This window comes from Zootoca vivipara, chromosome 6 (genome assembly GCF_963506605.1).
Source record: "Zootoca vivipara chromosome 6, rZooViv1.1, whole genome shotgun sequence".
Taxonomy (NCBI): Eukaryota; Metazoa; Chordata; class Lepidosauria; order Squamata; family Lacertidae; genus Zootoca; species Zootoca vivipara.
The window spans coordinates 94,191,889-94,208,277 of record NC_083281.1 but is presented as its reverse complement, the minus strand read 5'-3'; the positions used below and the strand labels follow the sequence as shown (position 1 = coordinate 94,208,277).

The 16,389-nt window shown below is 47.6% G+C and overlaps 1 protein-coding gene across 6 annotated transcripts in view; it reads right to left on the bottom strand.

Annotated features, from left to right (window-relative positions):
* Positions 1 to 16: 16 nt before the first annotated feature.
* Positions 17 to 16,389, bottom strand: part of GPAT2 (glycerol-3-phosphate acyltransferase 2, mitochondrial) — a 141,211-nt gene continuing 124,838 nt past the window's right edge. For 5 of the 6 annotated variants that reach the window (XM_060276410.1, XM_060276411.1, XM_060276409.1 and 2 more), the window contains 8 exons: positions 12,629 to 12,699; positions 10,752 to 11,013; positions 9,363 to 9,511; positions 8,446 to 8,523; positions 7,731 to 7,862; positions 6,172 to 6,292; positions 3,951 to 4,016; positions 1,098 to 1,288 (listed from right to left, as the gene is read on the bottom strand). In XM_060276410.1, the coding sequence (XP_060132393.1) occupies positions 1,098 to 1,288; positions 3,951 to 4,016; positions 6,172 to 6,292; positions 7,731 to 7,862; positions 8,446 to 8,523; positions 9,363 to 9,511; positions 10,752 to 11,013; positions 12,629 to 12,699 (1,070 nt within the window). Of the gene's footprint in view, positions 488 to 1,097; positions 1,289 to 3,950; positions 4,017 to 6,171; positions 6,293 to 7,730; positions 7,863 to 8,445; positions 8,524 to 9,362; positions 9,512 to 10,751; positions 11,014 to 12,628; positions 12,700 to 16,389 lie in introns of those variants that run through there. The other variant, XM_060276412.1, reaches the window with a different exon arrangement.

Sequence of the window (16,389 nt, the reverse complement as noted above, 5' to 3'; positions counted from 1 at the left end):
GGGAAGGACAGAGCAGGCACAGTTAAAAATGCAGTCAGAAAATATTGTTTATTACTTTCAAAGTCAGCAACAATTGCTCCCAGGGGTGGGGTACAATAAACACAAAATCATACGAACTACACTCATAATGTTTAACTACAAATGGATTTTAGTTCTTTACTAATTGGCCTCAACACTGGCTCACTGAAGTCCTGACATGAAAGGCAACTTTTCAACTGGGATTTCAAAAGGGTCACACACCTGTGAGAAGACAACTTTCAAAATAAAGTTAGAAGGCAGTGGCAAGTTTTAGTTATACCCCACTCCAACATATACACCTAGGAAGCAAAAACTACACTTCCTGGATACCATACAAGGCCCCTTGGAGACACTAGCTGTAGATAAACTGCTGGATAAATTTCTCCAGCTTCTCTTGGTTCTCTTTGGCACAGAAGGTCTCGGAGAGATGGAGAATGGGCTCCCCTTGACCTGCTGCTTCTCTCAGCACCTAGAGTGGAAATTAAAAGAGGGGGAATTTAGCAATCCCATACCCCAATGAAGGCAGATGCAACAAGGGCTGTGGGGGGGGGGGGGCTCTATGCCCTCAGCCTCTGCCTGAGAGTGCCAAGCCAACACTGGATGTACATGCGCAGGGGATACATAGATATACATACATCATATCCTCAGTAATCTGGCAAAGGAGAAATCAATGCTAGACTCCACTGGATTTGAAAACACACAAAAAAAATTCACTCAAACTCTGTAGGGGGAGTGGCTGCAAAAGTATACAGCGCTTTGGCCACATAGCTGTATAGCAAAGAGTCGCCCATTCAACTGCCTGCATTTGGCGAGATGGAACACCAGGAGTGAGGGTAGCAACAGAGGCATGCAAAATCACTCGGGTGGAATTTGAACATGGCCTCCCAATCAGTAGACCATTGTTGGGTGGGATCCAGGACAAGCAGGACCTGAAACCCTGGGGGAGTATAAAAAGCAGCACAAAGAGATAAACAACCCACATTTTTTTGTACTGTAACCATAGGGGCTAGGAAACTGCTTTTGCTTCTTAAATAAACCAACACTTCCGAGACGCTCAAGATGAAATACAGGTGGTGAAATTATCTCAGATTAAGAACTGAATTTGCAGAATCAGGAACACCTGAAAATGGATTGTGAAGGGCATGAAAAGGGAGAATCTGGAATGCGATCAAAGTCTTCGCACATTGGAGGGGCAGGCAAGGCAGGGCACTCACCCCCAGTTCCTTGTATATGCGGACAGAGATGGTCGTCAGAGTTCTGCAGACACATTCTGAAAAAGTAAAATGAAATGGACAGAAAGGTTCAATGTGGGAGAGAGGACAGGCGCCCCCTACTCCCCAGACAGGTTTCGAGTCTAGTGTTGGCACAGTTGCAGTGAGGTAATGTCATCAAGCACTAGGGGGCAAAGTTGGCTTGTAAAAACTAGCTTCTAATCTAGACCCAGGGGGTTATGCTGTGCTGGTTAAAACAATAAAGGAAATGCCATGTCAGAGCTGCTGTAGCCTAGTAACTAAGGGACTGAGCATCAAACATGAAACCTTCAGTTCAAACATTGTTTCTGTCATCAACTCACTTGGTGGTCTTTGTGGAGCCAAAGCCTTCCCCCCCCCTCAACTGCAATTTTGGATAATCACCCACCACTGGGAGGATTAGAATATAGGATACAATAAGCACTTTGAACATTCAAAACACACTGTGCAAAAGCTAAGTATTGATAAAGTTTTACTTGCTACAGTTTAAGAAGGATGTAAAACTGTAAGGACACCAGAAATATAATATGGATGATTGGCTTCCCAAATTGACCAGACGAAATCTCAGGCAGTTGTACATATTATAAAACAGATTTATTAAAACATTTATTGCAATAAATGGTGGCAGTGAGAATGAGTTTCTCATTCTGCCCGACCCATGGGCATACACAGAGTGCTTTTATACCTTTTTGACAGAGTGAAGTGAAGATCAGCCTTTCTGCAGTACTTCATCAACCAATCAAGAGAGAGCACCCCAAGATGCAAAGTCACCCGCCCAACTCTACTAGGTGGCGTTATGTACCTGGTACCTTCATACACGTGTCTATGTGGAATTTTACAGGCACAATTGTGGTTGTGCTCTACTTATAATTTGCGGTGGGCTACATCCTCTTGCTCTTGTGGTTTATGCTAGAATTTCTTAGAAGTGCTGTGTGTGGTTAGATCTTTGCATTAGATGTGCAAACATGCTGTGCCTGTGTGCAAAGTGCTGTCTAATTTACTTTCTATCAGAGGCAGAGAGATTTAGAAAATGGAGTTCCTCTTGCTTTTATGGCCTGACCAGGATTATTCTGGCCCTGGTCATTGCCACCCTATAAAACAAACCTGGAGAGATTTATGGGCAGAAAAAGAAGAGGGTGTTGTGAAAGCCTGTGAGAAGGAGGAGGAGGAGGAAGAAGAGTTTAAGGAACTGGGGCCTTTTCAGTGATGGGAAACACCCATGGGGGAAGTGGCCTTCATGTATCTAGGCTAACAGCTCTGGTTCACCACTGCCACAGGCCTCAGCTTAAGAAAATGGGGTCCTTAAAATAAAAGGGTTTTAGGTAATTTCCCATTTTATGAGGTCACAAAATCCTTGTCCATCAACAAGGGCAGTTACTGTCCTTCAGTATAAAGTTACTACCAAGAAACTGGTTTTTCTGCCTATAGTTGCTTCGCCAAAGTATCTCTGGCAGCTGTAGGACTGTGAAAGGCTCGGGTTTCTCTCTTAAAGTGGAGTTCAAGGCTGCTGACTGACCCACAGCTTGCTTAACTGCAGAGGCTCAAGTCTTGTCACCAGGGAACCAGCAAGGAGGCAACATACCCAGAAAGAGACAGAAATGCTAACATGAAAAGAATGCTCAGCTGGTCATCAAAGCTATTAGCATTATCAACAAGTGACTAGGGGCTCCACTCCTGCTTGCTCTGCCTCCCAACCAATCCCCCCACCCCCTAAACCTCGCCACCCCCACCCTGCCTCCACTAACCCATTAGATTGTGTGGGGAACCTTTCTGGCTTCCACTTCACAGGCCAACCTTGACGGGGGCAGGGCAGCGCACATGTCAATCAGGCCTGTCCATCTACTTTTCCTCCCCCTGCCCATGGTGTTGGAGGTCCAAAGGAGTGCCACCCCTACCTGCCAGAGCCCCTAGTGCCCCTAGACCTCACCAACTTCTCCCCTTAGAGCTGCCTTCCATGAGGAAAAGGGAGGTGAGGTGGCAGCAGGCAGCTGGCAGCTAAGACAAGCCACAAAGGAACAGTCACAACAGGCTAGGTCAGCTCTGTCCTGCTCTCCCCCTGCTTCCCTGCTCCCTCAGCCTCTGCCACTGAGGCTGAAACAGCAGTAGTGAGCTGGGCAATGGCAGCAGCAGAGCAGAACAGTTGCTGAAGAGCTGTCTCAGTTTGTCATGGCTTCCTCCATGGGCTGCCTGCCACCTCTGCCCTACACTGCTGCTGCTGCCTGGCAGCTCTCAGGCTAATGTCATGCTGTACTTCACAGCACCATCTGTCGGTGGCCAAGCAAACTGCCACATGATGACAAACCTTAGCTGCTTAGCATATTTATATGTTCTCAAAGCTACGAACATGAGTTTGACCAAACTGCGGGAGGCAGTGGAAGACAGGAGTGCCTGGCGTGCTCTGGTCCATGGGGTCACGAAGAGTCAGACACAACTAAACGACTAAACAACAACAACATTTCTATAGCCCTTTCAAATGTTCAAAGTGCTTTGCAAAGTGTATTATCTAGTGGTGATCCTAACAACAATAGTCAACAACATTATCCCACCATCTTGCTGGTTGGTGGATGGAATTGATGGCAGCAGAGGGGAGATTCAAATTGGGAAAGCCCCAGTTTGCAGCACTGTCCTGTAACCATTGCATCACACCGGCTTTACACTTATTCTCTGGGCCTCTGTACTCACCAAAGGAAGAGTCTTCTTTTGCCTTCCTTGCCAAAAAACAGTGCAGCTTCTCCACGTACTGGGACTCTGTAGGGGACAGCAGTGCTGGTGGTCAGAAGGACACAAAGCAGAAAGCAAAGGGAGATCACTAGCCTCAGCTGCACCATTAGCACTGGGAGAAGGATGTCTGTAAGGGTCACAGCAGCTCAAATTCTAAATATGAACCCGCAGGGCCAGGCTGTGTCCAAAGATAGAAAAAAACTCAACAATATCATTGGTTTCTTTTTTTAAAATTCAGAATAAATCACGTGCAATCACAGTTTCAGTATAGTTTGTCAATGAACAAAAACAAAACACGGTTGATTAATGGCATCCACTTTTCTTAAGAAGCAGTACAGGGCTTAACTAACAGAATAGTCCACTGAGATGCAAGATTATAAAACAACATACACCAGGAAAAAACCTAATCACACAACCAGCAACAGCTTTATGTACTTGTAAGGACCCATTACCAATATGATGCAGTTGTATATTGGACTGTTCTACACATGCGACAACAAGCCTTTGCCAACCTGATGCCCTTCAGATGTTTTTGGACTACTGCTCCCACCAGCCTTGCCCAGTACAGCCAGATTGGTGAAGGCTGTGTCAAAACATGGTGTTAGTGCTGCAAACTCAAGGAAAACCTTTGGCTTGCAAGCTCTCCCCTCTCCTTCAACCTTCCATTTCAGTGAATCCTAGCCTGCTGTTATGAAGGCACCGAGAGACAGTGGTTCAAAACAAACACTGGTGAACGAAGACAGCTTTGTTTGGATACTGATCAGAGTTGGGCATAGCTCATCTGGTAGAGCGTGAGACTCTTAATCTGAGAGTCATAGGTTCGAGCCCCATGTTGGGCAAAATATTCCTGCATTGCAGGGGGTTGGACTTAATGACCCTCGTGGTCCCTCCCAACTCTACAATTTTATATTTTAATCCACTATCTTTGGTTCCTATGTAATCAACCAAGTTTTGAAGTAAACTAAATGCTGACAAAGACTAGTAGCTGACTAACATCTACTCAGGAGTGGATGCACTGAAATTAATAGGACTTAGTTCAGCAATGTCTATTAGGGGTCTACTCTGAGGGGGAATAGCACTGGATGCAACCCAAAGTCCTCCTGGCTGCACACAAGCCCAAGGCAAAGTATCCCTAAGTATGAGAAGTAACTAAGCTGAACACTTCCAGTTCACTAGTATGTTCAAGGTTGTGTTTTTCAAACTGTTCCAGGCATCCTAGGATTTCCCCAGAAGCTTCTCAGGGGCTTGCCAAGGGGGAGAGCATAAGAGATTGAGAGTCTCACACTCTACCAAGTGAGCTGTCCCAGATCAATAATGATGGGAAACCTTCCCCAACAAACACGCTTCCGCAATACTATTGATCCTCCTTGGAAACATGTACACTGCAAGGGAGAGCTGGGTTCTCCTCCAGGCTGCACATGCCCCAGAATCCTCAGCAACACACAGGGAGCACAGCTGTGACAAGGCAGGCAGAAAGTGTGGAAATCAGTGCTCAAGGGCAGCCTTCACCATCCTGGGGGCCTTTCAGTGGCTTTAGGCTTCATCAGCTCAGCCAACCAGCTTTATTGATGCTGAGGGTGATGGGAGATGTTGTCCAAAACATTTGGAGGGCACCAGGCTGGCAAATGTGGCTCCAGGAAAATGGGACACTGCTAGGCTGTTACCAGTTTGGGCCCCTCCTTGCTCATGAATGTAGCAAGGAAAAGGCTGTTTGTGGAACACAATGGACACGAGAACCTGAAGAAAAGCAGGGGGCAGTAACTTTTGTGTTGTATACCCAAGTTAGTGGGTGCACAACCTAACTAACAGCACCTGGGCTTTGCAATTGAATCAAATCAAATCAGCACAAGGCTAATTTCACCTAGGGAAAGTCAAATCCTGACAGTAACAACCCATCAATTGTTACCATGCAGCAGTTGCTTAAGGTGTGCTAAAATGAAACCATTGAGCTATTCAGAGGAAGCTTAATCCTGTAGTAACTGCAAATACTTTTGTAAAGAGAGAAAGCTGGGTGCTTCTAGCATTCGGAGAAGCTTTGCTCATTGGTGGGGCCTTCTGCATGTAGAACAGATGTCCTCCCACTGAGCAGAACTTCTGCAAATGCTTGGAAGCACCTTCCCAGGGAAATTTAAGGCTGTTGGAGCCACTCAAGGGAAGAGGAACCTGGCTGTGGGGCATATACCTGACTGAGGAGACTCCATTTCCCAGAGGAATACAGTGGCTCTTTCCAAGGTCTTCAGCAAAGGGCTCAGAAGACAGCAGAGGAACACAAAAAAGTTGGAGCAGTTTTCCACCTGGCTTATCTAGGACAGAAAAAATGAAGAGAGACACAAGGACTCTGATGAGATGAAGGTTCACATATTGATCCCGACTGCTTTGTGTGGACACAGCAAAAACTTACAGGCTTGATAAGCATTGATCCCACAATATAACCCATCTGAAGTACCCCAAGCCAATGGAACTCCCTTGGGAACATGCACAACACACTATTCTTTTGAGTAACAGCCTGCATGCCACAGAAGCTAGGCAACACCAGTGGGGAACAACATAAGCGCTCGTGCTACGATACAAACACAATCTTTCTCAATACACCACCCTTGTGAAAATTGCATGGGTTGTATCCAATGCTGGCCGTACCCATAGTAGAAGCATTGAAATGAATTGATAAAACTTAACCTAGGCCCATTAATGTCAGTGGCTACAGTTCTATTATCTGTTTTCATGGACAAAACTGCCTTGTACACACCATGTTACATTTTCAGCAGAGTGGAAATATCTACAGAAACACCATCCCTGTAAGAAACTATATGCAGAGAGAGAGGTCTAAAAGCAGCCTCTGTGCGCCCGGGAGGTGGTGCTGTGCATCCAGATGTTTTGGAACTGCTGAAAGTCTCTCCCAGGTGGTGCAGCAAGTAGAGATGAGCTCAGTGCGCTCCCCGTCCTCAGCACCAGCCAGTTAATTACAGGGAACTTCGCTCCCTTCTTGAAAGAACACAGAGGAAGGTTTCAGAGCCTCAGCCCACACAGCTGGCATTTGAAGAGACAGGTTGTGAACTCGGGATGTGTCATGTGGGTGCTGGGAAACAAAAGAAGTGGGAATTTATATGGTAATTTGATGTTCCCTCTGACAATGAGGATGAGGAAGGAGGGTGGCCTCCAGAGCTGTGGCGCCCTTCCCACATGAAGCCAAAGCCAGCAGGAGGATTTCAAGGATCCTCAGAGCAGCAGGGAAGCACAACAGACACCTTTCCCACCCCGCTAGAAAGCCTGGTTGGGAAAAGCAGGCATCTTTTTCCCAAGAGGAACACATCTGGGTTTGGCTGCTCCAAATGTGACTGCAGTGAGACCAATTTATTGAGAGAGGGTGTAAAGAAAACCCTTCGGCCACACCTCATATTGAAAAGATATCAATTACATACCCTGAATATTGTGTTTGTACTTCATCTCCCCACCCCCCAAAATGCTGAAAGTCCTACCACACAAAATTTCATAGGGCATGAAAAATCCTATGAAGGGGATGAGCATGGGAAGAGTAAAATATTTTATGGAGGGTATCAAATTTCCTTGCAGCAAAAAGAAAAACACTGGGCTGCCTGGCCATAGCTGCCTTCAGGCGAGAGATTTGGACAACTGGGTCAGGGAGAGAGAAGGGCAAAGGGTGGACAGAATTCCTGCCTCGGAGGCAACTGAAGGAGAAAGGGAACTCCAGTGGGAGTTTTTCCAGAATGGGGTTCACGGTACTTTGAAGCAGCAATTTCCAGTCTCGTCGCTGTAATCACTGTCGCTGTCCGCAAAGTCGTCTGTTGCCTTCCACAGCAACCTCTTGGTGAAGCGCTTTTGGGCTGTGTCACACACCAAGACATCACTGGGCATCTGGGAGGAAAGGAAAGAAACCAATTTTTGAAAACCTTGGGAAGAAGAGATATGAGGCTCTGCTGCAACCATAGGGGCCTGGGCTGGGACCAAGCAGTGTGTCACCAGGGAACTGCTGCGAGCCCAAAGTGGCGACACACAAAAAGGCTGCCTACCTTGCTCTAGCCTCACGTTTGCCCAATCAGCAACCATTTTGCTGCCTCTGTGTGTGTGTTTGTGCATGCAAGTTATTCAGTCCTTCCCAAACCTTTAGAGAGGCTGCTTGTTGCATCTCTGCATGAGTTACAGCACTGGGCTGCCCTCCCCAAGAGGAGGCATGCTTGTATCAGTGTCTTATGCATTCGCTCCATAAGACGCACGGAATTTCCTCTTACTTTTTAGGAGGAAAAAAGTGTGTCTTATGGAACAAAAAATACAGTGCGTGTACCCCAGTGATCAGAAGTTTGGGAAACCCAGGCAAAATATTATCATTCCACAAGGATGAACTCATATGGTGTTTAAATGACACACTCCTTCAATTTCCTCACTTCCCCCCACCCCTGGCCACAGCACCACACACACCTACCCTGGGAGCTTCTCTTACCTCCTCAGCCACCAACAGTCCACACTGGATCAACTTGTCCACAGCAACCTGGCAGTAGTTATACAGAGACTGGCAAGGCTAGGAGGAAGCAAAAGCAAATCAGCAGGACCTTCACTCTCTACTAGCCCCAATGAGAGACAAGAGATGGGCAGGTATTACTGTATTCAAGAGTGTTAGATTGCCTCTCTGAAGTGTTTCCATTATCCAGCATTTCTCTTCTCTCCCCCGCTCCACCTTTTTCTGTTACTAATTAGTGGTGATGCACAAGGTCCCATCCAATTATAGCAAAGCACCTTTAAATAATATTTGTCTCAATGGGGGCATTGTGTATCTGCAATGGAGAATTCATACAACCAAGTGACCCTGGAATAGTACGGAGCAGGAGTGTATACGATTTTCCAGCAATGGCCTGCAGGAGATGTTCCAGGGACAAAAATTGGAAGAGCAATGAATGCTACTCTTACCTTTATACTGCCGGCTATATTCCAGCTATGCAAAAGCAGGACGGTCACACACACACTTCCCTCCCTTTCCATTCTCCAGCCAAGCAAGGAAGGTGAGGAGTCATCACAATTTAAGGACACACATTCCAGCCCAGGCCAAAGTCACTGAGGGAGGTGTAGTCCATGAAAACCAGCAGCTCAAGAGACCCAATCAAGAAAGGCCCTTGCACAGTGGCAGTAGGCCATCAGAGCAGGGCAAGGCAAGCCTCTTGGCAGAGAGTTCCAGAGCCTGGGTGTGGCTATGGGGAAAAGCCCTCTTCACCAAGCACAACTCAGGTGTTGGTGGGACACAGAGAAGAGCCTTTGAGGAAGATCACAGCAGGCAAGAATCCTGCTCCATAGCTCTGCAGGCTTTGCAAGTGGGGCTCGGCAGGCAGAGAATGGCCCTTTCGAAATCACAGAGGGGCTCCCTACCTGGCATAGGAGGAAATCCCTGGGCAGCAGCTGGACGAGCAAGACAGTCTTGTTGTGGAGCTCTTCCTGGACCAGGACCACATCCCTGAGCTGCTCAGGGCTTCCCAGGTAGGGCAGCAGTTCCACCAGGAGGGCACTGGCAGCACAGACTGCAGAGAGGAGTCAGGAAAACCATTTAGCACAGGGTCCCCAAACTAAGGCCCGGGGGCCAGATGCGGCCCAATAACTTTCTAAATCCGGCCCGCGGATGGTCCGGGAATCAGCATGTTTTTACATGAGTAGAATGTGTCCTTTTATTTAAAATGCATCTCTAGGTTATTTGTGGGGCCTGCCTGCTGTTTTTACATGAGTAGAATGTGTCCTTTTATTTAAAATGCATCTCTAGGTTATTTGTGGGGCATAGGAATTCGTTCATTTTTTTCTCTTCAAAATATAGTCCGGCCCCCCACAAGGTCTGAGGGACAGTGGACCGGCCCCCTACTGAAAAAGTTTGCTGACCCTTGATTTAGCACTTACTTGCTATGTTTGTCTCATTCCACAGCAGTTAAATTTAGTGATTTAGAAGAAGATGTGTGATTTGGAAGAAGCGGAAGGCCTTGTGCAGGATGTACCTTAAATGTCCCCTGTATTGTTCCCAGAGAGAGGTACTTGAAAATTCAGGTCTGGTCAAAATTTACCTACCGTATTTGCTTAGAGATAGTGATATGCCTGTGGTTTTCAAAGGCTTATTTAAAGAAGTGGGTGAAACTCCTTGGGAAAGACCTGTCTTTATTACCCAAGTTACCAAAGTGTCATCTTTGGTGAAACGCTTGTTTATTAAAAAGCAAGATATAGCAGGCATGAAAGTGTGCACAGTACGGAGAACACAGCAAATCCCTTTCCCCTTTTAAGTCACACATGGCAATTACTTTGATAGCTACGCATGGGTGGGTGAATGGGTTTCTAATAATTTCTGCAGTAAATTAAGTTCTGTGGATGCATTTGCACAGCTGAGATATAGCCCCAATTCCTTTGGCTCTTGATCTCCTTGAAAATCTCAGGTTTGCACTGGGAAATCCCCCAAAATGCTATTGTTAGCCTTGACCAAGGCCACCCACATCTTCTTTCCTAAGCTGTGCAGCCTTGCAAAATTTGGCACTGGGTGGGGGACCCACCAATGAGCTTGGCACAAGCAGGGCCAGGCCTGCAGTAGAGACTTGAGAGAAGGGGAGTTGAGGCACCAAGAGAAACTTCTGCTCTCTTGCAGTCTGCAGCACTGTGAGCCTTTTTCTTACCCCTAAACGCTGGGCCCCCTCTAGACCCCTCCTTCCCAATCTATCTCAGCTACGGTAATTAGAAAGGAATAATTCAAGCAGGCTTCCTGTAAGCCCGAGAAACCTCTCAACTCACCTCCAACCGCTTCCTGGATGAAAACAGGCAAGAGGGCAGTGCTGTGCTGGCTCAACTCTGTCATGGCTTTGTCTGTCTTCTTGGGAACCACCAGGACATCCCCCAGGGAAAGGTGGTAGAGGGAGATGCAGTCCCGCAGCAGGAACAGAGCATGCAATACCACATCACGCACCTGCCCAGAAAACCCCACATCATAGCTGCGCAGCAGGATCTCCTCAGTGAGCCAAACAAAGTCCTGCATCAGCTGGGAAAGGAAGACGCCCTAGCAGAGGACAGAAGACAGGAGATGCAGACTTGTTATTGTGGTAAGGTAAGGAAAATCCCAATGAGCACCATCCTTCAGGCATGCTCTTTACAAGGCATAGATTGCTTCCCCAACCTGGTGCCTTCAAGTATATGGACCTCTGTGGTGAGATACACCGGTAAAGGGCCCCCGGACGTTTAACGGTCTATTGACCCAGTACCTCCCTAGCCTATTTTCTTCCCTTGCTGCCACCATCCAGTAAATCTTGTGTACTGGCACACCAATAATGGATTCCAGTCAGATGAAAAGTTAACCAAACAAATAAGTTTATTTAGGTGATGATCTTACAAGCATATAAATTCTTATTGGTTTCTCAAGTACTTTTCTTTAAACTTAACCTTTAGTATTAGTTCCCCCCTTTTCCTCCCTGACTGAAGTTCCCTTCTTATTACTCTTTCAGATTCTGCACCACAGCTCACCTCACTAGCTTCTCTAACCCTCTCTCTATCTCAAAATCCTCTCCACCTTTCTCATCAACTCCCATCAACAACCCCCTTCTGACTGACTGCTTCTCCTTATATACCCCTGCTTCTGCCTGGAGAGCTCCCATTGGCCATTTACCTCCCTTGCAACTTAACTCTTGCTAGACCCCTAGAGGTGAAACGCCACAACCTCAACTTCCATTCATCCTAGCCAAAGGTTGCTAAGCATGATAGGAGTTGTGGTGCACAACATCTGGAGGGTACCAGGGTTGGAGAAGGCTGCTTTAGAACACATGCGTATTTGATAAAAGTTTTTACCCCTCTCTGCATCCTAAATGGGAACAGAACAAAGGGAAGAAACACCGCTGTCTACTCCCATATTCAGTTATGGGAACCAAGCACTGCGGCTACCATTGCCAACACCTGAAAGTTGGTTTTATGCAGATAACAGAACAGCAATACAGTCATACCTCGGGTTACGGCTGCTTCAGGTTGCGTGTTTTCGGTTGCGCACCGCGCCGAACCCAGAAGTCCCGGTACAGGTTACTTCTGGGTTTCGGGGCTCGCGCATGTGCAGAAGCACTAAATCACAGTTTGCGCATGCGCAAAAGCGCCAAATCACGACCCGCGCATGCACAGATGCGCCGCTGCGGGGTTGCAAACATGCCTCCCGCACAGATCACGTTCGCAACCCGAGCATCCACTGTACCTCAGCTGTGGCCCTGTAAACAAGGATCCATTGACACACTGCAAGGCAACACACCTAATAAGGCCGCTGACTGTACAAATGAGACACAAAGACAGTTTCTCAAAGAGCTGCTTTGTGATTGTGTGTTTTATTACATGCACACACTGCATTTTAAGATTTTTTACATGTGTGTGCAAAACCTAGACGGGTAAAGGTTCCTCATGCTCTCCCCCATCTGTGTTACCCCATTTATAAGATAAAGATTAACCACAGCCTCTCTTTGCAAGATCTTTGGGTCTCCAAAACCCTTATCCCTGGGGTCTTTGAGGTAAGCAGAACCTGAAGTTTGGCAGAACCAAGTCCAGTTTCCCATCATCCCCAGAGGTGCCACTAAAGCCCCCGGTTGCTTCAGGGATACTTAAGAAAAGGAAATCCTGGATCCAGCTCCTTTTCACATTCTTACCTCTTTGTGTTTGTGCAGAAAGAGTGCAGACATGATCTGTACAGCCATGATGGCAGAACAGGATACACCAGCTAGAGGAGGAGAGAGAAAGAGAGAAGAAACCAGACGGTTAACTGCTAGTGCCTATGACTCCATGTGGAAAATGCTGCATGTTGAAAATACGGTGGGCTGATGAGCCAGTAAAATGGGGCCACACAGAATACTGCATTTACTGTTGCCAAACCAAATCTACTCAGCGGGACCTTGTGGGTCAGGTTGTCAGAAAAGATAAGGAGACTTGGGCAATTCTAGCCAGTGGTCAGCCTGTAACCCTTCACTCCAGGCTGCAATACAAAGGAGTCTAAAGAACTCACCGTTTGTATAAAAGAACCTGCACCTGCTTTACAACCAGATAAAACACTGGAAAGAGGGGGGGGGGAGTGCTACACATCGCATTATATTAACTCTGTGTCATTATAAAAAAGGAAGCCAAATTCTGTCTCTTGCATAAAGTACCGGTATTATAATTAAACACATCTGCACAATCTATTCTCCATAATATAATATGAAAATGTTTATTATTATTTCATTCAATTATATCCCCGGAAGTCTAATGGCTCTCTGTATCACTGCAGATCCTTTTTACAGATAATCATCTTTTTTGAGTTATTTTGCTTCTGAGAAGAGAAAAGGCACCTGCTTACTTAGTGAATATCTGAAGTGACACCAGAGAGCATATGCTCACACGCAGAGATGGAATATCCATACAGAAACACTTCCCACCCAAGATAACTTGGGGAAAGCCTTGTATCAGGAAAATCACCCAACTGAGCCATGGATAGGATTTTGCAGGTTGCCATTTCAAAATATCTTGGGCTCCCACCAATTACCATGGGGCACAATCAACTGGGAAGATCTCCTGAAGGGAATGTTGTGCACAGATGAGCAGGAGGCTCTTGTGTAGCAGCCACCCATTTCAATTCATGTAGGACAATTCCTTGGCAGAGTGCACCCAGTCCATATGGATTTGCTTGCCTCCCATAAGAAGAGCCTGCTAGATCAGGCCAATGTACAGTCAAACCTTACGTTCCGGAAGCCTGTTCAGCTTCCGAAATGTTCAACAACCAAGGTGTGGCTTCCGATGGGCTGCAAGAGCTTCCTGCACTCAAGCGGAAGCTGCGTCGGATGTTCGGCTTCTGAAAAACATTCGAAAACCGGAGCATTTACTTCCGGGTTTTTGGCGTTCAGGAGCCAAAACATTCCAAAACGGAGCCATTTGGAAGCTGAGGTTTGACTGTACAGAGGTCCGTTCTTAACCTGAAACTGTTCTTAACCCAAGGTACCACTTTAGCTAATGGGGTCTCCCGTTGCTGCCGTACTGCCGCATGATTTCTGTTCTCATGGGCGTACCCAGCGCAGGGCGGGGGGCAGCTGCCCCCCCTAGAAGCAGGGCCGGCGCACGAGAGCAGCGCTGGCGGGCAGAGGCGGAGCACAGCCCGGTGGAGCGCAAGTTCGGCGTTCCCGCCCACTGCGCCGCGCCCTCCCTCCAGCTCCCCATCGCGCCCTCCGTCAAGGCCAAGCGCGGCGGGGAACCAGAGTGCGAACTCATGCTCCGCTGGGCTGTGCTCCTCCTCCTCCTCCGCCTGCCTCTGGATACTCCCCCACTGCTGCCAATCCTGCTGCTGCTGCTACTGCCGGCGGCCCCCTCGCCTGGCAGCCATCGTGCTCTGGCTCCTCCCCCGCCCCGCCCTTCCTCCCTCCCCTCCCCTCCCGTGCCTTGGCCCAGCCCCTTGCCCCCCTAATTTTGATCCTGGGTACGCCTCTGTCTGTTCTCATACTGAAGCAAAGTTCTTAGTGTCTGTAACCTGAAGTGTCTGTAACCCGAGGTACCACTGTACCATCAAGTCCACCATTCTGTTCTCACAGTGGCCACCCATATGCCCCAATAGGAAACCTGCATACTGAATTCAACCTCCCCTCCTGTGGCTTCCAGCAAGTAATATTCAGAAGCATTTCTGCCTCCAACCATGCAGCCATTGTGGTTAGCAGCTGTTGATAGCCTTCTCCTCCATGAATATGCCTTCCTTTAAAAGCATCCATCCAATCCTTCATGCTGGCCAAAAATCTGCTACCTGAGGTAGGCCCTCACTCTGCATCTCATAATGAGAGCTCAAAGGCAGGGAAGTTTTCCTTGTCTCTAAACGCCATTCAAGCCCACAGAGTCCAGAGCCACAGTCTGCCTCAGCCCATCCTCCCTTCTGCAAATGTGCACAAGTCTGGCTGGTGGAAGGAGAGTGGGGGGTTAATCCAACTGGATCCTGCAGCCAAGGATAAAACAGAAGCATGAAGGATGTGAAGATGAAAATTGAGCACTGCAGGAGCTCTGGCTAGCAGAGAAGAACTTGAAAGGGCTGCTTCCTCTGCAGGAAAGTTCACAGCTCAGAAGAGAGGCCTTTCATTGCCCGCTAATTGTCCATGTGTTCCTGTCACCCAGATTTCCTCCAACCTTGTGTCCAAATGGCAGGAGTAAGGGGAGGCATATGGGGGAGGGCATGAAGTTAGAGGGCTTCAAAAGGGTCAGAGAGAAAAATCAGTGATGGGGCCCTCAGGCTGCTCCTAACATTTAGGGAGAGGAGAAGAACAAAACAAGGTAACTATCTTCTGTTAAAAGATCACCTGCAAAGAGACAGGACAAAGCAAGTGTAGCTTGTTGTTGTTATTCTCTTTAGTTGATTCAAAAGAGGAATCTTCATATTCTTTTCTTCCACAGTTTGTTTAATCACCCTAATTTTTGAACATTGTAACTATTTCAGGGAAAATCCTCTTAACAATTTTGGTTGTGCTTTTCTGCACCTCTCCCAACTCCACAATGTGCTTTTTGAAGGGGGGTTATGATTGCAGAACAGAATTCTGCATTAAGAGAAGACGTTCAGGAAGATTGCACTTGGTGGGGGGCCTGAGCTGCCTTTTAGCTGAAGAAACTGATTGCAATGGGACAGTTTCTGTTCTTGGCTGCCCACCCCCTTGGCTGAGGGAAGCACCTCAGCAAGACAGTTTTTTTCCGGGCAAAGCACTCTTTTTCCAAATCATAAAGCGAGGGGGGGGGGGCAGGCACACACGCTTGTGAGCCATTTGCAGAAAGTCACGCAGCCTGTGCATTAGCGAAGACAGAGCAGTTCAGGTATTATACTAAAATAACCAATAAGTGGAAAGTTACATCCACACTCTGGGAGACGAGCAATAAACTAAAAAAACACACCTTGACACGTGAGTTGAATATTTTATGTAACTGGCGAGGCTGTGACTGCAGCTCAGAGCAACCTAATGTGATTCGCTGCTCGGCAGAACCTTTCAGTTACCCAACACACAGACAGAAGGCTACCCGAATTGGCACTTGTCCCTTCACATTCTTTTGGATTAGGCAGGCCCCCTGCCCTCGTGAGCCTGGAGCCAGAAAGGAGCCCCATGGGCCACCACTGGGGTCACACTGAACTTCAGGGGGTGCTCTGAGTGCCTTATTGGAGGGCAGTGACACAGAGAGATGTTCCTGACCGTCTCCTGGCCTCAAAGCTGGGAAGTGTGCTTGCACTGCACTTTGCCAAGTCCTCAGGGCATCCCTGAAGCTCAGCATGAGACAAGCAAGTCCTCCCCAGCTGAGGAGCGGAGAAAAGTCACTTCTTAAAATATTCTTATTTTGTTGAAATGCCTTTGATCTGTCCCCATCTTTCCAAATATTATTCTCCAGCGTCCAAAAGAAGCCCCTTTTCCTGCTGCTGCCACAA